Source organism: Panthera uncia, assembly GCF_023721935.1.
Source record: "Panthera uncia isolate 11264 chromosome C1 unlocalized genomic scaffold, Puncia_PCG_1.0 HiC_scaffold_4, whole genome shotgun sequence".
Lineage (NCBI taxonomy): Eukaryota > Metazoa > Chordata > Mammalia > Carnivora > Felidae > Panthera > Panthera uncia.
This window is the reverse complement of record NW_026057585.1, coordinates 93,675,516-93,697,923: the sequence shown is the minus strand read 5'-3', so window position 1 is coordinate 93,697,923 and position 22,408 is coordinate 93,675,516. Positions and strand designations below refer to the sequence as shown.

The following is a 22,408-nucleotide window of genomic DNA, read 5'->3' as shown; positions in this document are numbered from 1 at the left end:
GTTTGTCTGTTTCCCTGAGTCGAGGTAAAACCGAACAGCTGTCATCTCAGGTGCCAGCTCAAAGATTCACAGTGGTCGTCTGATCAGGGTTACGGGGGTGGAGACAGATCTTGGAGTTCCAAAGATAAGGCACAAGGAGTAACACCTGGTGCTTAGCACAACGCTGTTTGGAACTGAGAAAAGGCAGAGCGTCAGCTTTGGGGGTGGACAGACCGGGATCCGACCCCTGAGCTTTCTTCTGTGGTAACGGAACGGGTCTCCATTTCCACATCTGTGAAATGGGGGGAAACAGAGGCATTTTCTGAGAAGTGGGATGCCGATTTCAGTTGTGCTCTTCTGCCTCTGCGCCTGGCCAGCCGCCTGGTGAGCCCTGCACCGTCATTTCTCCCAGGCAGACTGACGCCCTGGACACAGGGGGTCACAGCTTTATGGGGGCGCGTGCGGGTTGCCAAGGGGAAGAGACACGGGAAAACAGCGCCTGTTTGATTATCCAACTTCCTGAAGTACATTTGGATTCTTTTTCTCCCCATTTCCCCCTCCTCATCGCCCTCGGAGCGAGGTATTTCTTCTCCACTATCAGGCCCCCAAGGGTGAGGCTCTCGTGAGCCTCTCGGATACCCGTCTTTCCTTTTTCTCCTTCCCTTTGTCACGCGTGTTAATTTTAGGAAAAGAAGTAGATGAGGTTGAAAAGCAAAATTAAAGAGCTGGAAAAGACAGTGCTACCCCTAGAAATCCACATTGATATTTGAACATATATTAAATTCCAGACTTGTTTCCATCTATTATAAATTTTAAAAAATATTTAAAATTTTATACTATACACAATTTTTTTTTATATTTTAACTACTTAGTGTTTTCCCATGTTAATAAATAAAAGCTCCTATCATGGGTCCTAAAAGCTACAAAATATCTCACTGGTCCTAAAAGTTACATAATATTTTCCTGGATGTGCACAAGGTAATAAAACGATCCGTTATCAAACATGGGTTGTTTCTTTTTTTTTTTTTTTTCCTCCTTTTTTTTTTCTCTGTTGCTAACAATACTGTGAGGAACACCCTCGAACCTACAGATTTGTTGATTTCTCTGATCATCATCCTTAAGACATACTACTAAAGTGGGAATTTCTGGGTCAAAAGAAGGCACATCTTTATGTTCTGAATGCATGTTGCCAAGCTGCCCTCCAGAAAAGCTGTTTCCTTTACGCTTCCTCGGCCGGGGCAGATGTGTCTCTGAGATGTAACTCACAGAAAGCTCTAAGAGCCTTCCAGGGTCTCTTAGGAAGCTCCTCTGTGTATTCCTGAAAGCCACTTTTGGCTGGTCACAGGAAAACACACCAAGTTCCTCCACCCTTAGTGCCCAGACTCTGCAAAGCTGGGTCTGCCCTGTGGTGTAGACTGCTGACTCTTAAAAGAAGAATTTAGGGGCACCCAGGTGGCTCAATCAGTTGAGCATCTGACTTCGGCTCGGGTCATGATCTCATGGTTCATGGGTTCAAGCCCCACGTCAGGCTTTGCGCTGACAGTGTGAAGCCTGTTTCAGGTTCTCTGTCTCCCCTCTCTGCCCTTCCTCCACCCCTGCTTGCTTGCTCTCTCTCTCTCTCTCTCCCTCTCAAAAATAAATAAACATTTTTAAAAATTTTTTTAAAAGAAGAATTTGGACATGTTCTCCCCAGAACTCGTGAGAGGGTGAACTAGGAACTCCAGGCGTCCATCCGACACAAAGGGCCTCGCCTCCCTTGGAATTTAGGGATGTGATTGGATTAAACAACAGGAACTGTTCTTAGGGGCAAATATGGGGACTCTGGACCCACGGCCAACCCCGCGGCCTGTTGACCTTTCTCTGTGTAGTGCTACATGCTGAAAGAAGAACTAAGAAAGGAGGATTCTCAGAAGGAGCACCAGGAAGCCCAAGGGAAAGAGTTAAAACTTTGCAAAATTGTGAGTTGAACCTCCTCCCTCCTAGGTGTCCCCAGAAAGGCTAGACTTTGACCTTCAGGGTTTTGGGGGTGTTGGGGAGGGGTTCCTTGGCCCATTGGATAGCACCAGCTCGGGACTTTAATGATGGGTTGTTAACATCATCTCCTAATTCTTTGAAATGCTGCCTCCAGCCCCAAGGAAGAGATGGGTGAAAATAGGGAGGCAGGATGCTCTGGGCGTGGGTTCTGGCCACCTCACCATGTTCACCCTGGAGCCGGGCAGGAGCTGGGCTGGGCTGGGGACACACTCTGTGGCCCCTGCCCCTGGCTCTGTGATGCCCAAACCTTCCTGTTCCACCGTCTCAGTTTATCATAGGCACGGGCACTGTCATTAACAGGAAATTCTCCCTGAAGTATTTTTACTGGAACATATCAATTTTTCACCAATTCATAAAAACAAAGCAAAAAGAAGAGGTATCATTTGCCTTATGTAGATGATGACTTTGGAAACAAATAACAACAAAAATACGAGTACTAAAATGAAATCGTTCATTCCCTGTGCCAGCTGAATCCTCTCGCATGTATGTTTCCATTCATTGGGAAATACAGCGCCTTAGACACCGGGACACGTGCTCTTCTCTGTGTTAGGAACGTTGCTATTTTCTGCCTCAAAGGGGAAAAAAGAAAAATTTCCTTGTCCTGTCCTTCCAGACTGTGTCCATTGTGTCATCCAAGCAGCCCTTATTTAGATTGATTTCGAAAAGAGTTTCTCAGAAGAGTTTCTGATGAGTTGATGGACATCTTGTACTGTTTAATGCAGGGTCCATGCTGATTTTCAAAAGAAACTAATCATTTTCCTATACCCAATTTCCCATATATCAATTGAAAAAAACATTTACTTTGCCCCGCAGATGTAGAATTTTCCCCCAAGGGAAGCAATTAAGCTCATACCAGATTAGGTTTCTGCCTTAATGAACCCAAGGAAATGAGCCATAGAGATTCAGAAGATTCAGCAACTCTTACTTCCTGTTGTTGAAACTCTTTCAGCAAATCCAAGACATGGAGAAAGAAATGAGGAAGCTCAGGGAGGAGCTGAAGAAGAGTTCTACTGAACAGAACATGATCTCCAAAACTCTGCGAGAAAAGAGTAAGGTAAGACAAGGACGGGGTGGCCCAGTGACTGCCCTGGGCCAGGCTCTCTGCACTCATCATCTCCATGAATCTCACAACGACCCCGTGTGGTCGATACTGGTATTAACCCCACTTCAGGGCTGAGAAACTGAGGCTCGCAGAGGCAAAGGACATTCCCCAAGTTCACACAGGCAAAGTATCTGTACGACTCAGAACTTGAACCCAGGTCTGTCTGATTCCAGTGCTCCCACGTGTAACCACTAGTCTAGACTGACTGCCACTCTTACTTGTAAAAATTATCCAGAAGAGAACCGATCCACTAAACCAAGTTTGCCAATGACGTCGTTCAAACTTAAATGGTCTTTGGGTTGTTTCTTGGCCGCGTGTTCTATCAGTCATTGAAGGGGTGTATTTTTTAAAAATCTCACAATTGCGGATTTGTGTGTTCTGCTTTGAGTATGGCCAGCTTTTGCTTTGTGTGTCTTGAGGTTACGTTACTAGGTTCACTTGATCTTAGCCCAAAGGCCGAGAAGCGATACGTTACTGGGTTCGTATAAAGTTAGAATTTTAATACTTCTCAGTGGAAAAAAATCTCTTTGCTTATCATAAAATGTCCCTCTTAACTCTAGTAGTATTTTCCCCTTAAAGTCTGCTTTGTCATTAATCTAAGCTACACTGGCTTTTTTTGGTTAGAATTTTCATAGCGTATCTTGCTCCTACTTTCTCTGTCAGTCTTTAAGTTTTAGACCTATGTCTTCTAAATAGCATATCATCCTTATAAAATCCACTTTGACAATCTTTGCCTTTTAGCCCGTTTATATATGATGTGGTTGCTGGTGCATTGGGGTTTAAATCTATGTTCCTGTTCATGACCAACTGTACAATCTAGGCAATGTTCCCTTTTCTTCCTTTCTTGCCCTTTTTTGAGTTAGTGGTTTCCTGTCGTTCCATTTTTCTCTCTATGAGCTTGGAAAATCTTTTTTCTTTTACTACTCTTTTAGCAATAGCAAGACCACAGCATTCAGCCTTGACGTCCCAAAATCCAATATCAATTGAGTTTTTCACTCTTTAACTATTCTTTGAATGGTCAGCCTAACGACTATAATCTGTGTTTTCGACTTAACCAAGATCCCACATTAGCTGATTATTGTGCCCTTCTCCTTGATAAGGCAGTGACTTTAGAACACTAACTTCACTCGCCCCCTCCAGATTTGTATGCTGTTGTTACCATTTCTAAACTATTCCCTACGTTTTAAACCCCAGAAGACCTTATCAGTATTTCTGCATAGTCAGCATTCATACCCGCACATTATGTTTTCTGCTGTCTTTTCTGCATCTCTGATCATCCATCTGGGATCATTGTTCTCCTGTTTGAAGAACGTCTTTTAGTGTTTTCCTTCGGCGTGGCCGTGCGGATGACAAATTCTCCCAGATTTCCACACACACGCACATCTTTGGAAATGAATATTTAACCTTCGTTCTTAAAACACATTTTGACTGACTGTCAACTTAGCAATGGCATTCTTCAGCACCTTACAGATAGCATTAGGCCCATCATCCTTTGATTGTCTCTTGGATCATGTTGTTTCTCTTTACAAGTCATTTAGAAGCCTAGGGGCGCCTGGGTGGCTCAGTCAGTTAAGCGTCCGACTTCAGCTCAGGTCATGATCTCACGGTCTGTGGGTTGGAGCCCCGCGTCGGGCTCTGTGCTGAGTGCTCAGAGCCTGGAGCCTGCTTCCGATCCTGGGTCTTCCTCTCTCTCTCTCTCTCTCTCTGCACCCCCACTCTCACTTTGTCTCACTCTGTCTCTCAAAAATAAATAAATATAAAACAATTTTTTAAAAAAACAAACCTCAGTAAAAAAGGTATGTAACCGCGGGGACTTTATGTAATCTATTTTCTCTGGCCGCTTGTAACTTTTTCTTTTCCCTTGATTTTTAGCAGCTGTATTATGATTTATTTGGGCGTGGGTTCCTTTTTACTTACCACGCTTGGAGTTCTTGTGGGCTTCTTGAATCCTCGGCTGGGTGTTTTGCATCAGTCCGGCCCTCAGGTGCCATACCACACAGGCGGCGGGGAGCTGCCGGAGGCTTGTGAACAGGGAACTGGTGTGATTGCATTGTGGTCGGTAATACCGATGGACACGATGGCCATAACCCCTCACGTACCAGGCATTGTGCCAAACATTTCGTCTCTCTCAAGCGTTTATCCTGTCCAGTTTCCAGAGTTGGGGGTCGGGGCTCCCAGTTACTGGTAAGGTGACCAGCCCACGGCCACGCTGTCAGTGGGTGGCAGAGACGGGACAGGAGGCCAGGTGTGTCTGGCTCCAGTCACCGCGGCATAGCCGCTAGCCACGTGCGACGCTTCACACTGAAATGAATGCGGATTCGGCAAAACTCGAAATTCAGCTCCTCAGTCACCCCGGGCCACGTTTCAAGTGCTCGCCAGCCGGACGCGGCTAGTGGCTGCCGTGCCGTTCGGCACAGATACAGAGCGTTTCCGTCGCCGCAGAAAGTTCTGCCAGACCGAGCTGCTCTGTGGCTTGGTCACTCTCACGGCACCATGAAGAATGTGCTGGAAGGAAAGAAACGGGAGGGAGGAGGCCACTTCTCGGGGGCCAGAGGTCCTCAGTGCCTGGAGAGGAGATCCAAGCACGGGCTTGGAGATCGCTGGGCGTGGGAGATCGAGCAGGGAGGCGGCGGAGGACGACCCCGAGCGTTGGGGTGGGGAACGGGGGTGCCATCCACCGGATGGGGAGCACGGTGAGGGCAGGGTCCTCTGGGGCTGCACTGGGCTTTCAGAGCATATAACAAAGTCTGCTGAAATAGAAGTCGGAGCGTGTTTAGATGTGGGGGGATGTACGGGGAGGAAGCGAAGGCCCCGAGAGGCTGGATGGCTTTTCCGAAGTCCCATCGCTCGTTCCGGGCTCTTCTGCTGAACCCCACCGCTCAGAACAAAGCTCTGCAGGGCTCTTCTGAGCCTTTCACATCTGTGGCTTCCCTCTTCAGCCCCACCGAGAAACAGCTCGTGAAGTTGTTTCAGCACCGTACCCTCACGTTTATTCAGGGGAGTTTGCTGGCTGGCCCAGTAGTGCCAGGGCCCTGGGCCTGACAGGTGCTTCCAAAATGTTCGAAAACGAACAGCGCAGCCGCAGGGTCCCATAAAAGCCAGCAGAGGGCAGCATCGAGCACCCGAAAGCTCCCCTCGCCTTGACTACGATCCAAGCAAGGGGGGAATAGATGGGCAGGTTTCCCCGCTGCAAACTCTTTCTTTTCAGGCTGTGCTTCTTAAAAGACATTGTTTAGCGAGTCCCTAAAGTTCACCGGTGAGTGCTGAAGGCAGTAATGACAAACAGTTACGATAATAAGCTGGATAAGGCACATGGTGGACATTCCTGTCCACTTTCACAGGTTGCAACAGCTGGTGCATTTATAGAGCCCTCAAGCAGCACTGGCGCTACTCTAAACATTTTGAATCCCCGTAATAACCCTACGAGGCGTACTAGGATCATCATCCCCATTTGACAGATGAGGACACTGGTCGCGGTGGTCACGGCACTTGCTGGGGACCCAGCAGAGGTTTGGAGCCTGCGATAGGATGCATTTGAGCCCGGGGTGCAGAGCTCGGCCCTTTCCCCTGGAGGGGGGTGGCTCCTGTGAGCCTGCCTCCACCGTGTGCGTGACTGTGACCCCCACCACCTGGGCTGCAGCCGCCCCCCCCCCCCCAGGACTCCCCCCCATACACACACACACACACAGGGCCATTAATACCTGCTAGAGGAGTTCCCCTGGAGTGCGTTATCGCATTAGCAGCGAGCACAGGCTTTCATCATCATTTCAGGTTGAAGAGAAGCTTCAGGAGGATTCCAGAAGGAAATTGCTCCAGCTGCAAGAAATGGGGAACAGAGAGAATCTCATTAAAGTCAATTTGGAAAGGGCAGTAGGTCAGGTAGGCGAGCTCCAGAGCCCCCTTCAGTGGCCCACCCACGTTCCCCGTGGGTCCTCTGCACCCAAGCAGCTGGTGGGGACGAGTGAGGAGGACGTCGGGTTGGTTGAATCCTCCCTCTTATCCCAGAGGAGAAGCCATGTGTGGCTCCTGCACCCCCGTGGGCACCACGAACAGGCTTTTCCTGCTGGGCAGCTGCCCACACGAACAGTTCGCCATTGTCTGAGGCCCAGGCAGCCCGTCCCGGCCCCAATTACCCCGCCATGAGGTTCCCTCTTGGGAAGAGTTTGAGCCTCTTGATCCCATGGTGTTTCTAATCCTTTCTTCCTCACATTTTTTTTTCTTTTTTGTCCTGACATTTAACATCATTTTTCTTCCTCTGGGCCCCCCGCAGATGTCAGAGTCAGTGTCCTTAAGGAAATAAAGTAACACCCCAGAATGTTAAAGCTCACGCTAGATGAGGAAGTCCCTGGGCAGGGTGGTGAGCAGGCTGACCGGCTGGTCTGGGGATGCCATTTCTGTAATACTCGGGCCCCAGATGGCCCAGTGGCCCTTCCTCTTATGCGTGACACGGATGTGAGGGCCAGGAGATGCAGACGAGACTTCACCGAAGGCTAAGGGAGAGCAAACAGGAAGCCAGGATGGGGACACTGACCCTCCAGAATATGGCCCTCCAAGGGCACCCGACCCTGGACTTCTCAAGGGGTTCTCTCCTGGCAAAGCACGGCTCCAGGCAACCCAAGAACAAGTTGTGCGTGTATGTGTTGGTGCCATCGTTTTTCTGGCAAAGAGGATTCACCGTGTCACTCTTTGGATCCTCAGAAGGGTCTGCGAACCACCCAAAAAAGTTAAGAACCACGCCTCCGTCCCACGCGGCCCAGCTCCCAAAGCCCTTCCAAGCCTTAAGTGGGCGGCGTGACCGGGCTTTGTCAGAGGCGCATACAAGTTTAGTAACAATGCTGACTACTGGGCAGATCTTAAAGCCCCTTCAACAAATGTCCCCCCCCAGTGCCATCCCCGCGAGGTGCGACCACTCAGCGAGGGCAGAGAGCCCACCGGTCTGAGCCTTCCTTTGTGCACCTTTTCTGCACTCGGTAGTCCCCAATGCACACCTGGTCCGAAGGCGTGATCTTTGTCACTTGCCCAGGCACCAAGGTCCGGGTTGTGGCTCTGGGGAGAAGTCATCCCGGAGGACCCTCAGAGGCATTGAGAACCCTCCAGGTCCAGACTCAAAAGACAGAGCGTGAGCCCTCTCCCTGCCACCTTCCCATCCCACGCCCTTATTTCCATGGCCCTGTTCTCTGTCTGAGACTCTGCCCCTCCCCAGCTCCAGGCCTGAGCCCATCGTTCAGGAGGACCTACCCCTCCACCCCCGAGCTGTGCTCTCTTCCTGGGCTAGTTAGGACCCTCCCCTTGGCTGTGGATCCGGAGGATGGCCTGGAGTGCCTCGAGACCACCACCCTGCCCCCCATCAGCTTTGGGCCGGGTGATTGCAGGGGTGTCCCTAGAAGACTCACCATTCCACTACTGGGTTCCCAGAACTCCCCAGTATATAGTAAACTTGTGCATATTAGGACCCTTTGACTTTTGTGTTGTTGTTTATTCACTTAGTTTTGAGAGAGTGAGCAGGGAGGGGCAGAGAGAGAGGGAGACAGAGAATCCCAAGCAGGCCCTGCTCTGTCCGCGCAGAGCCTAACGCAGGGGCTCGAACCCACGAAGCATGAGATCGTGACCTGAGCTGAAACCAAGAGCTGGACGCTTAACCGACTGAGCCACCCAGGCGCCCCAGGACCCTTTGACTTTTAAGTTGATTCGGTGGCACCTACGGTCCCTTCGGGGCTCCGTTTTAGAGGCAGTGACCATATTTTACCAGCGAACCAAAACCCCGGGCCATGTTGGTACATTCCCGGAGAAAGGCGGGCTGCCTCTGCCCCCTCTTCTCGTGGAACTGGACACCTCGAGCTCGTAATTCTGTGTGCCCCGATTTAATCTCCTTGTGCCATTTCGTCAGCTGCGATCTGAAAACACCCGCGCCAAGGAGGCGCTCGATAAAAGCCGGCTGAACCAAAGCAGAAGACTCGGTGTTTGACCGACGTCTCTGCATTCAAGCGTTCGGTGAATGGGGACTGAGGGCCTACTCCGTCAGGCACTGCACCGGGCTCCGGGGACACGAAGACCATAGGCACAGTCTCCAGGACATGCGTGGTCCCAGGCCCAGAATGGCAGGCGGGAGCACACTGTTCTCTCCCCAGGCCCCTGAGCTGATTGCACCATCTCCTCAGGCTAACAGCCTCAATATTTATTTCACAGCCTGGCACCAGCTCAGCAATTATGGAAGAGCCTCCCGGCCCCAGACGCCCCGCCGGGTGATTGGCAGCAAGTGGCTCCTCCAAGGGCGTGAGCGTGTGCACTGACCACGCGTGTGGGTTGGGTTAGGCAGGCAGACCCAAACAGTCATCAAAGCCTGCTGTCCGGCTCTCTTCTGCGGGCCCCGCCCCTTCCGGCGAGAGGTGACCGTTTCAGTGACCCGTGGCGACCACTAAAGGCTCGTGGACCCTTCTGACTCCCGGACCCCGGCGCTGGAAGTGCCACGCGCGGGCTTGCCAGCTCCGGGCGGCCCCACCGACTCTTGTTGCCTTCCTTTCTGTGCTACAGCTGGAGCATTTCAGAACTCAAATCATCAAGGCCACCTACGGACAGGTGAAGCCGTTCCTGGACAGATCCATCACCGATCAGCAGGTTTGTCTGGAGTTTTCACTTCCTTCCCCGGGACCCGGGCCCCCAGACACGAGGAGCATATGTTTCTGGTTTTGGTTGATGGCACATATTTTTCACGCTGTTGCTACACCATAAAGATTTGTTTTGATTTTATGGGATTTCCTGGCTTTTAAAGTAAAAGCCAGTTAAACTCCCTTGAAACGTTTCTCTGAAAATCAAATTAAACCACTCAGGCCTATTTCTGGTCGCCAGACACACACATTTACCCTTTGTTAGCACCTTAAAAAAAAGAGGGGGCTGCCTCTCCGTAAACCGTGCCTTCCTTCCGAAGAGAAAAGAGGGCAGTGGGGAGGGACTTCTGGCTGTAATGACCGCCTCGTCGTTCTTCCCGACTTTCTTTCCATCCCTCTGTGTCAACACACATAAGAAACCACACCAGGACCTGCACTACGGCGGCTGCGGACGCTGGCCTTCTTTTAATGAGCCCACAGCATCAGGCTCCGTGTTATGAATCACCACCGCAGTGCAGAAGTATCTAGAACAGACCCGTGACAGCGTTACAGATCCTTGGCTCTTAAAAGTCATCTCTGATCCTGGGAAACACATCCTGGGGTCAGAGCCAATGTCCTCCTCCGGAGCCATCCCCAAGGCACACGTCAGGACCTCCCTTCTCACCTGTCGAGCCGGGAGCTTCAACCCAACGCCCCCAGCTCCCTTCCCAGGGCCGCCCTGTGCCGTAAACCTTTCTTTCCTTTTCTCTCACCAGTTAATAGAGAAGATTACTCAGGTCACTGAGGACAGCATCAACTTTCAGCAGAAAAAATGGACCCTGCAGAAGGAGACTCAGCTCCACAGCTCCAAACGGGAGGAAATCACAGAGAACATTGAGAAGCTGAAGACATCTTTAGACAACTGCCAGGTGGCCCCCCTGTGCTCTTTACAAACGTCTCTTTCACCTCATTCTTTTTTTTTTAATATTTATTTATTTATTTATTTATTTATTTATTTATTTATTTAGAGAGAGAGAGAGAGAGTGTGTGTGTGTGTGCGTGGAGGAGGGACAGAGAGAGAGAGACACAGAATCCAAAGCAGGCTCCAGGCTCTGAGCTGTCAGCACAGAGCCCGACACGGGGCTCAAACCCACGAGCCGTGAGATCATGACCTGAGCTGAAGTCGGACGCTTAAGCGACTTGAGCCACCCAGGCGCCCCTCTTTCGCCTCATTCTTGTGCTGCTTGTTTGGGAAATTGCCCAGCGCTTTTGGAGCAGGTGGGGCAGAAATGCTCTGCTCTTTTTTCTTTTTGTCCTTCTCTCTTGTTGGAGAAACTTGTTTGGGAATAGAAAACCAAGAGCCCCAGGTGAACTTGGTGTGGCCAAGGGAAAGACGCCTGACACACTCCTAGTACTGACTTGGGGAGGTCCCCGACCCCAGCAGGAAAAAAAAAAAAATAGCCCCCTATTATTTCCAGAGAAACCAAAGAAATGTTCCTACTCTTTATTTGCAGCTTCTTTTTCTGCCCAGCGATGGAAAGCCTGGTGGTCTTTGTTGTTTGTCTGTCTGTCTGTTTGTTTGTTGCCCCTTTTGCTTTTGACTCCGGTGGAGACTGGGACCAGAAGTCGGCCTGAACCCCCAGGGCTCCCACGCGGGCACGGAGCCCATCGAGCAGACAGCTCTGTCTGCTTCCTCTGGAAATAAGCAGCTGCTATTTGGGGAGTCTGTGCAGACGCGGGCTTGTCAGCACCCTTTCAAATCAGGAAACCCCACTGTCTGGCCAGCCCCTCTGTTCATCTCCACAGGGAGTTTGACGTGCAGAAGCACCCAAATCCGATTCTCGTTTCAGCCCGTGCTCCTGGGCCATTTGGGCTTCGGAATTGCAGAGACCTAAAAGCGGGGTCTCTCTGACCATCCAGAGTCCAAATTAAGAGTCCAAACAAACAAACAAACAAACAAAGGCAAAAGCGGCCCCAAAACGGGGGGTAAATACAACGGAGCCCGCCCCGCGCGGCCAGCACGTGGCACGGCCTGTTTCACGGCAGGGTCGGGAGCGCGGCCGTCCGGGTGCTGGTTTCTGGCGCGCGTCTGGGCTCCTCATGGTGTCGTCTCTTGCCAGGCGTGCATGAAAATGTCCTGCTGTAGCAAGGACCTGAAGAAGGAGGTGGACGTGCTTCAGAGCCTTCAGGTGAGCCCACCCGTTTCAGGGCTCCAGGAGGCGGCACTGGACATCCTGCGCCTGGCCCTGTCCTGGCTGGAGGACACGGAGCGTCTCCTCGGGGACGTCGGGATCCAGTTATCCAGCTCCGACGCAGGTGACTGGCGCTTTTTTCTTTTTTTTCTCTTCCTCCCGTAGTTGCATGACTCTAAAATGTCGCGTTGCATCTTATTGCGAGGGGACATCTGTTGAGGAAGGCTTCTTAGGGATGTGGCCAAGAACAACTCCCTTCTCCAGACTGACTTGGAGAAGTGATTTTCCTGGGGTGGGAAAAAAAAAAAAAAAAAAACAAGTGAGACATGATTACTGAAGAAAAATGAGACGTGACACAGGCAAAAGGAAAACTAAATCAAAATTATGCTAAATCCTCCCTTTCAGAAGGAACTACCATTTTATATATATATATTTTATAGAGCAGTTTTAGGTTCACAGCAGAAGTGAGAGGAAAGTACCGTACAGAGACTTCCGTGGGCCCCCTGCCCCCCGGCTTGCACAGTCCCCGCCTCCTGCTGTCAGGATCCCCCACCAGAGTGGTGCATTTGTCACAGCTGCTGAACCCACACTGACACATCAGTGCTAAACCCAGCCTCCATGCTTTGAGTTGGGGTTCGCTCTCGGTGTCGCACCTTCTAGGGGTTCGAACGGGGGTATCGTGACGTGTGTCCACCATCATCGGGTCGCGCGGGATAGTTCCGTTGCCTTCAAAATCCTCTGCTCTCCACCTGTCCGTCCCTCCCCCCCCCCCCCCCCCCCCCCCCCCGCCCCCTTTTACCACGGTTTCGCCTTTTCCAGAATGCCGTGCAGTTGGAATCCTACCACCTCTCAGATCGGCTTCTTTCTCTTTCTAATCTACGTTTAAGTTCCCCCCGTGTCTTCTCATGACTTGCTAGCTCACCTCTTCTTAGCACTGAATGATACTCCACTGTCTGCACGTACCACAGTTTGTTTAGCCGTCCATTTACCCCTTTGAGTAAAGCCCGGAGGGGATGATTGCTGGGGCATGTGGTAAGAGGATGGTTGGTTTGGAGAGAAACCACCAAACCGTCTTCCAAAGGGCCTGCGCCATTTTGCATTCCCGCCAGCAGTGAGTGAGAGGGTTCCCGATGCTCCACATCCTTGCCAGCATTCGATGTTGTCACTGCCGTTCTGTCTCGGGCGTCACTTCCACAGCATCTTCCCGGGGAAACGGCTATGTGGTTCTAGGCGAGTAACTTACCTTGTCTCTGCCTCAGTTTGCTTGCCTGTAAAGTGAGGATAATAAGGAATACCCACCGCAAGGCTGTTGTGAGGACTGAAAAATATTGGTATATGTAAAGTGCTTAGAATGGTATCTGGCACAGAATAGGCACTACCTGTACATTTTTTTTTTTATCGTGGGCATTTAGGTTGTTTCCCGTTTTCCATACTCACAGATAGTGCTGACGTGAACACGACTGAACACGTATCTCGTCGCCTTATCTTTATCGCCTTCTAGGGGGAAGGACATTGAACCGTTTTCACTCAACAAAGTTTCGTTGCGTGCCTACGAGACACCAGCCCTGTGCGGGGCAGAGATGTAGTGGGGTCAGAAGCAGGTGGACTCCGGGTCGAGGGTGTATGGGTGTTCGCTGTAAAATTCCTCTAACTTTGTCTGAAATTTTTCGTAGTGAAATATTGAGGGGGCATAGGCACCGTCCCTGCCCTCACAGACCTTGTGGTCTCGGGGAGGGGAGTTGGGCATTAACTGAAAACTCACGCGCACGTAAAACTTGGATGGTGACAGGTGCTACAAAGGAGAAGCGCGGGACTCTGAGCCGGTCAGGGAGGGCAGGGTGTCTGCAGGACGCGTAGGAGTTATTTGGCAGAAGGGGGAGGGGAGGGGACGGGAGGGAAGAGAATTCTGGGCCAAGAGAGCTGTGTGGTGGCGGGGAGGGGAGCGTAAAGAACAGAAGGGTCTGAAAGAAATGGGGGTGGGAGGTGGGACAGGGCTGGCAGGGGAGGTGGGCGGGGGCTGTGCCCCGCGGGCTGGCAGGGCCCCCCGTAAGAAGCGCTGCTTTATCCTAAGAGCAGCAAGGAGCCAATGAAGGCTTTAAGTAGGAAACGGACGGAACAGGTTTGCTTTTGGAGATAATGGTCTCAGCTGGCAGTGGAAAATGTGTGGGCAAATGGCCAACACGGAGCACCAGGGAATCGTTGGGACGCCGTCCCAGGAGATGATGGTGGCTTTAGGGCAGGGCTGGGATAGGGAAAGAGAGAAGGTCCCCAGGCATTTAAGAGGCACATCAACAGCCTCCGCGGCGGAATTGGATATGGTTAGAAGAGAAGTGACAGAGAGAAGGGAGTCTATAGACCTCCAGGTTTCTGGCTTGTGTGAAAGGACAGACGTGCTTCCTTCACTAAAATGCAGTCTAAGGAGCGTTGCACGAAGACCAGGTTTGAAGGAGGAGATGAGTGTGAGGTGCCTGTGAGACATTCCAGATGGGGTGCCAAGGATGCAGCTGTTACCCTGTGTGTCTAATCTGGAAATAGATGTTAGTAGTGGTGTATCTCCAGAACCCAGAAAGGCGTATACCACATAGTGGGCGCCTACAAAAACCATCATTTCTATCCCAGTAACAGTGGGGCCAAGCTATGTGTGTACTGTCCCCTCCCCGTGTCCAAGGCCATTTTAGTCATTGTAGCTTATGTCCAGAAATCTAGTCATATACATGCCACCATAAACAGAAGTGAATTATAAAGTTAATTATAAAGTCTCAGGCCAGCGATTCCAGTTACTTCAGGCAGCATTTCTCAGACCTGCCCTCTCAGGTCTGCAGCGTTCCTCCTATAACTAAGAAGCACTATGGATCTAGAAAAATGAGGTGAAGAATGTAGCGTTCCCAAAATATATTTCTCCTTTTCTCCTGTCCTTGCCCGCATCTAACATCTTTTGGAATAATGTCCTATGGAACACCCGTGGGGGAGACACAGACCGTATTCTATGATTGCAACTACGAGGTCCTAAGGAGTCAGACAGGAAGCGTGGAGGGTAACAACAAAAAGGTCAATAAGGGGGGCCTCTCCTTCATTCCTTCAGCAGGAGAAGTTGATGGCAAAGGCATTTTCTCCTCCAGTACGAGCAGGATCATGGCAAGGTCCCCAAAGACTAAAAGAAAGGGATGAGTTAGAGAATTCCCTCCATCCTCTGTGTTAAGCATTTCCGTACCTCATTCCCAGCCCAGAACCATCTACCCAAGGATGGAGGTGGCCATGGTGGTGAGGGTGGTGAAAATGGTGAGGATGAGGACGGTCGGGGTCTGAATAAGTAAGGGTGGTGATGGTGATGATGATGGTGGTGGTGATGAGGATGATGGTGGTGATGGTGGTGATGATGGTGGTGATGGTGGTGATGATGGTGGTGAGGAGGACAATGGCAGCGCTGAGCCCGACAATCGTGGCGGTGATCAGGTTGCGATGGTGGTGATGCTGAGGAAGAGAAGGATGGTTAGAGGTGATAATGGTAACGATTGCGATGATGGTGGTCACCATTCACTACTGAGCACTTCTCTTCCAGAAGCTATTCTCAGCATTTCCATATATCATTCCAGTCTGTCCTCACGGCAACTCGGTGAGGCAGGTACTGTTACCCTCATTTTAGAAACGGAGAAACTGGCCCCAAAACTACTTTCATGAGTATTCCAGCATGATAAGGAGACTCAGGTACTTCACATCGCCGAGGCCAGCAGGGGGTCCCCGGTCATTCCCCGCCATCCACAGACACTCCAAAAGGCCTTCTGTGTTCCCAGTTCCCGAGAAAAGGGTAGGAACCGTGGTTTATTTAGCTGCTGCTGAGAACTTATCACCGTGTTAGGTGTCTTATATGTGTTGTGTTGTGTCCTTTTATCCTCCCATATCCTAGCGAGCGAGGTTCTATTACTGTCTTTATTTTTCAGGTAAGGAAAGCAAGTCTCAGCGATGTTAAGAAACTTGTTCAAGGTCACACAGCTGCCACATGGGAAGGTCAGGATTCAAACAGGTCGTTGTGACCCTGATGCCTGTGTGTTTGTCTGTGACCCCACGCTCTCTCTGAAGATCCAGGGAGGTACCAGGTACACACCCAGTTCCTAGAGGACAGATTCTGTCATCAGCTTGGGCAGAGACAGAGCTAAGAGTTCTCGCTCCCCAAGGTGAGCTGCCCTCTCTGATGTGCACCACGAGCCAGGCCCAAGGAAGACTCCCATTTGCACGACACAGCAGAACGTTTCTGAGCCCGGGCTTCGGAGACCAGCTGCCAAGCCTGAATCTCAGCTGTGCACTTACTAGTTGTGTGAGAAGGTTGCTCGACTTCCGTGTGCCCCCTGTTTACCTGTTCGTAAAATGGGAATGAAGTCCCATAGAGGTGTTGTGAGGATTAAAACGCCGAGATGCATGTGCCGATCATGGAGCCTGGGCCACGCGGTAAGACTTAGTAAACGAGAGCTGCCATTATCACCAGCCTGAAATACCCGTGGACCTAATTTGACCTAAATGTGGGTCAGATAGGTATACGCACGGGCTCTCCAGCTTGATTTATTCACACCAAGGTAACCTGACCCGCAGCCTCTCGCCCATCTCCATCTGGCAGCAAATGGGATTTTCCGAGCCACGAGCACTCAGTTGGGTTGAACCCACGAGAGCCCTTCCCAGGCCTCCGTCCCAGAGTCATGACCATGGGCTCAGTGTCTCAACAGCCAGCTGGTAAAGGTGGGATTCGGTTCAGATCCCTCTGACCTCCCAGCCCCTACTCTTAACCACCACGCTACCCGCCTTTTCCAATACTGTCCTAAGAGATAGAGTTCACCTAACAGACTGGGTCTATAAACCCTGAAATGAATCCCCCGGGAGAAGGCAGGTCGACTAATGTTAAGGGAGACTCGACTTGGAGTATTGTTGGCCACCGTCCTAAGTGGCTCAGAAGGCTGGTGTTGCCACTAAAGATGTGACCGGTCAGGGATTTGCTGTGTGGTCCATCTGGGAAGATGCAAAACGTCTAAAAGAGGGACCTTGAAAGTTAGCCCCCACTCCTCCTGCCTGGTTTCTCGGCTTCTTTTGATAAAGGAAAAGAAAGAACTCTACATTTTTCTCGCAAGGCCAGTTGTTTGTGTCTATTTCTGCAAGACTTTGTTACAGATAAAAGGCTTCCCTGCATCCATAAAAAATCACTCTTTCTCAGATATCCAAAACATGCAGCACTTTTACATGAAAAAAGCCAAGTTGTAATACAATACGCACAGTGCTCCCGTTTTTAAGTATCGGTACGGAATCAAAAGAAAAGTCCGGAGAAAAAGACACACGGGCGTTGGGAGTATTTTCCCAGCGTGGTGGGACTGTGTAGGACCTTTACCTTCATTTGGTCATTCATCAACTGTTGATTGCAGGCCTACTGTGTGCCAGCCAGGGAGGCTAGAGCAGGGAACAGTCTCCACGTTACGGATGTCTGTAATGTTTGGGTGTGTGTAATAGACACACATAACTTTTGTAACCAGAAATATGATGAAGAATTGCCTCTTCTCGAAAAGAGAGAAACCCCATAATGATTGCGGCTCATCATGGAACCCAGACGCACGATCACACACTCCCTCTTCTCCTTCCACATCCTTGAGTCCTTCCTCTCCCTAATCCTCTCTGGATCCCACTCCTGCTTTGATCCCTCCCCTTGGGTTCTTGAGTCGCGGGTTGTACCCCAATTGAGCCACCCCAAATGCATTTGCTCCTGTAGCTGTTGCCAACATTACCCAGGCCATCTTGCTTTCCCTGCCATCTTGATGTCCTCACAGAGCACTTCTCCTGTCGCTTAAAAGAGAATGACAGACCCGGGGCTAGATTCCGCGCCTACCACTTCCCAGCTCTGTAGCTCAACCTCGCTGAATTTCTGCTGCTTCACGTACAAGGGCAAACACATTTCCTTGCTGGGCTGTTTCTCATGGCTAGAAACTATCACGTGTAAAACTCCTGGCATGGTGCCTGGCACACAGCAGGTACTTAATACTTGATAGCTATTATAATATTACTCTTCTACTCTCGCAGGCTGGAAATTCTCAGAAAGTTGCACTGCCAGAGATCAAGGCCCCAGGCATGAACATATTCGACTCCCTTCCTTTCTCTCTCTCTCTCCCCCCACCTTTTCTCCCTTCCCCCTCCAAATTCTCGCTATAGTCTCACTGCTTTCTCCAGATGCAGCTCTTCCCTCCCTGTGTCTCCCATCCTCTGTCCCTCCCAGGGGAACCCGTGCACAAGGTCTGGAATTACAGCTTCCTTCTCTGGCATCAACCGCTTTTCTCTTCCTCTTAATCCTTCTCTTGCCATCAACCATGCGTTTCAAGATGGCAGCCGTTCCCTGGAACCCGCTGCTTCTTTAGCTCTTTTTCTGTTCCTGGCACTGCCATCCCACCTTGGATCTTGCAGAAGTGTGTTACGCCCTCTGTCTTCATTGCAAACTTCCTACTCTGGCTCCGCCTGCCTGCTTTACCCCTGCGTGTAACTGACATGGAGCCCCGCCTGGACTGGCAGACCCGCCGTCTTTCCGGCTCCCCCAGCGCTCTCGGATCTCTTCCCGGAAACACTCTCACCCCTTGGCTCGCCCAGGCCTGGGGCGCCCTGCCCTGCCTGTCTCTTGACCTTCTTCATTTGTTTTCAGCAGCCCCTTTCCCCTGTTCCTGTCCCTACCTGAGTGTTTCCTCCAGCGGAGTCCTTGGCCCTCCCCTCTCTCATCTCCTTTCTTATGAAGGAAGTCTCCATCCGGGCACTTCCACAACCACTCCCGTGGCCGCGATGGCCACGTGCACATCTCTACGTGCCGTGCCACCAAGAATGGTAGTACAGGTTGGGCGCCACGTAAGGCAGCACGTGGGACCCCTGGCAGGGGCCGTGTCCACCGGGAGGAAGGGTGCTCTCTCCTAATCCCACGAAGACCTTGGGTGGACTGGGCCGGGGTGGTCCTGCTTTCGTCCAACCACCTCTCCTTGGAGTCCCTCTGGTACCTCAAATTCAGCACGTCTGATGCCGAGCTTGTAGCTCTCGTCTCCTCACCAGCCCTTACACCACCCTCACCTGTCTTCTCTGTCTGACAATGGGGCCACCATTCTACCCCTAAGAGGAGATTTTTCTCTCTCTCTTTTTCTTATCCCCATTTCTCCCTTCCCCCACCCTAGTTTAGAACATCGGCCCTAAAGGCCTGGACGTCCATGGGCTCCCAGCCTCTAACTCTCAGGAAGGGTTCCAGCCACCAGGAGACATCCGGCAATGTCCGGAGACATTTCGGTTGTCACGCCCAGGACGGGGGGTGGCGCTCCTGGCGTCCTGCAGTGCCCAGAACAGCCCCCACAGCAGAGGATTCGTGTAGCCCGGCCCATCCACGGTGCTGCCGCCGGGAAACCTGCTAGTTGCCCCGCCTCGAGTTCGCTTCAGCTATTTTTCTGAAAAGACCAAAAAAGCAAAACAAGAAAACCCTCCTCGTCGAGGCAGTTAGTTCACTGCTCCATCGGCAACTGAAGCAGCAGTGACACGGCTGCTAGAGTCCCACTGACTCGAGCCCAAGGCCCGGCTCCGCTGCTTGCCAGCCTTGCGGCACTCGGCGGCCGCACGTCTCGGAGCCCGGCTGCCTCCCCTGTCACACGGGGTGACGATCCGGTGACGCAGTGCGGCGACGCACTGATTGCTTGGCAGAGGGCCGGGCACATGGGACCTGCTCTGTACGCGTCAGTGACGTTTCGAGCCAGTCCACGCCTTGTGGCTACTGTTCCGGACCGGCCACCACTCGACCCCAGCCTTCCCCCCAGCTCCACCTTCTGCTTCCCTGCTGGCTGGCGGCGTCCCAGCAGCCCAGTTAAGCTCAGCGCCCTCGAGGGCTGTGCACTCCCTCCCCCGACCCCCCACCTGCCTTCACCCCCACATCAGTTTCCTATGGCTGCTGTAACAAACACCACCAACGCAGCACCTCAACACGGCACGTGTGTGTTCTCGTGCAGCCTGAAGCCTAAAGCCTGAAATCGGCTTCCCTGGGCTCGAGTCAGGGTGTCAGAGGGACCCGGTCCTTCCGAAGGCCCTAGGAAAGGACCCATTTCTTTGCCTTTCCTCCATCTTCAGAGCCAGCAGTGAAGCATCTTCCGGTCTCTGCTCCTGTCCCATCGCCCGTCCTCTGTCTGGTCTTCCCGTGTGATTATATTGGGTCCACTCAATAGTCCAGGATAATCCACCCCCCCCCATCTCAAGATCCTTAACTTGATGACATCTGCCAAGTTCCTCATGCCCCGTAAGGAAGCATTCACAGGCTCCCAGACATCGGGACCCGGTTATCTTTGAGGGCCGTCAGCACGCAGCCTGCCGTTTCCACATCGTCCATTCAGAAATGCCCTCCCCGCCAACTCTGAATGCTGCCTACCCAGCAGTGCCCACACCCGGTGGCTCCTTGGCCCGGTAGCCTCCTGTGATCACTCTGGGTGAATGATCTCCCCTCCTCTGAGGCTCTCACACTCCCCCACTCTGTCAGTAGTCACTTAGGTGCCAGCTGGAGCCACTGCATGTTTCCTACCAGGCAGTGAGACCGCGTCTCTCAGACTGGACCTTGACGAATGGCTCCGTAGCATCCCCACACTCGGCTCGGGGCTTTGCACCCGGTGGACACAGTCAGTAGGTGCTCTGCGGATGGGTTTCACTTTCCACCTTCAACAAGAAACTCGATTTGAGCCCAGCCAAGACTGGCCAACCATTTTTAAACCACACGTCGGACGGAGACTCGGGTCTTCCTGGTGGGAGGACAGCGTTGCCCTCATCCACCTGTGAGCAAGCTCTGTTACTACGTTATTCGGAAAGCAAAGGAGGCGAAATGAATTAACACTTCTCTCTGCTTCTTTTTTCAAGGATTGTCTCTGTATCTGGAATATCTTCTGATACATTACAAGAAAATTACAAACCAAACCCAGGAACTTCAGGTAATACTTTAACTTTGAAAGTTCATTTCAGCTCCTCCTTGGCATCTATATAGCACTGTGCACTGTTTTTTGTCTGTTAACCAGTCAGTCCACCTTCCCCAAGAGGTGACACGTATCTCCGTTTGACACAAAAAGATTCAGACAGGGTGGCTAAGATCTCCCAGGAGGGCAAGGGCAAGGACAGGATGCTTGTTTCCTTCTGTCAGAATTATCAGAAAGATTTAAATGCCGTCACATCTTGGGGCACCCGGGTGGCTCAGTTGGTTAAGCATCCAAGTCTTTTTTTTTTTTTTTAATTTTTTTAACGTTCATTTATTATTGAGAGACAGACACAGGGCGTGAGCAGGGGAGGGGTAGACAGAGGGGGAAACACAGAATCTGAAGTAGGCCCCAGGCTCCGAGCCGTCAGCACAGAGCCCGACGCGGGGCTCGATCTCACAGACTGCGAGATTGTGACCTGAGCCGAAGTCGGTCGCCCAACCGACTGAGCCACCCAGGCGCCCCAAGCATCCAACTCTCGATTGCAGCTCAGGTCACGATCTCACGGTTGGTGGGATGGAACCCGCTTGGGATTCGTTCACTCATTCTCTTTCTCTCTCTCTTTTGAAATTAATTAAAAAAAATTTTTTTTAATTAAGAGATAAATACCACCACATGTCGAAAATTGTGCTTATTGAATGCAGTGGAACAACACGACTAGCAACAGTACAGGGAGACGAATTAGCAACAGTTGTGTAATGTGAACATTTGAGAGGCAGTTGATGGTTAGGGATCAGACCACTCTCGTAGCTACTGACGTACAATGCTGTGTAATGAACACCCGCAAAACTTCAGTGGCATTCCACAATTACTGTTCGTGGCTCACGTGTCTAGGATCAGCCACTAGGTGGGTACACCAGTCTTGGACGGGCTTGCCCAAGTACCTGGGTGTTGGCTGGCCCTTGAGGCTGGCCTCAGCTGGAACACCTCTACTCTCCTCCATCTGTCTGTCATCCTCCATCAGGCTAGCCTGGGAACATTCCCATGGCGATGCAGAAGTACAAGGGAAAGCAGCCCGATCGTAGAATGCTTTTCAGTTCTCTGCCGGGATACGTCTGCTAACATCCCGTTGGCCAAAGCAGGTCACGTGGCTGAATTCAGTGTCAGGGCAGGATATGGGTGGGCACTGCAAGGCACATGGCCAGAGGGGCGCCTGGCTGGCTCCGTCGGGTAAGCATCTGACTTCGGGTCAGGTCACGATTTCATGATTCGTGAGTTCGAGCCCCCATCGGGCTCTGGGCAGACAGCTCAGAGCCTGAAGCCTGCTTCAGATTCTGTGTCTCCCTCTCTCTCTGCCCTCCCCCACTTGCCCTTTGTCTATCTCTCTCTGTCTCTCAAACATAAATGTTTTAAAAAAAATAAATTAAAAAAGGTACATAGCCAAATGTATATGGATAGAGGGAAGGGAAGGTATTGGGACAGCCATTGCAATCACCCCCACAGACCATCTAGTCCAGGGGTCAAGAAACTTTATCTAAAGCAAAGGGCCAGGTGGTAAATAGTTTAGGCCATAAAGTCTCTGTC

General features: G+C 51.5%; 1 protein-coding gene across 6 annotated transcripts in view; it reads left to right on the top strand.

Moving 5' to 3' along the window:
* Positions 1-22,408, top strand: part of FHAD1 (forkhead associated phosphopeptide binding domain 1) — a 123,243-nt gene that overhangs the window by 54,676 nt on the left and 46,159 nt on the right. For 5 of the 6 annotated variants that reach the window (XM_049618037.1, XM_049618034.1, XM_049618032.1 and 2 more), the window contains 7 exons: positions 1,848-1,937; positions 2,963-3,067; positions 6,887-6,994; positions 9,647-9,730; positions 10,476-10,628; positions 11,820-12,015; positions 20,775-20,845. In XM_049618037.1, coding sequence (XP_049473994.1) covers positions 1,848-1,937; positions 2,963-3,067; positions 6,887-6,994; positions 9,647-9,730; positions 10,476-10,628; positions 11,820-12,015; positions 20,775-20,845 — 807 coding nt within the window. The remainder of the gene's footprint in view (positions 1-1,847; positions 1,938-2,962; positions 3,068-6,886; positions 6,995-9,646; positions 9,731-10,475; positions 10,629-11,819; positions 12,016-20,774; positions 20,846-22,408) is intronic. The other variant, XM_049618035.1, reaches the window with a different exon arrangement.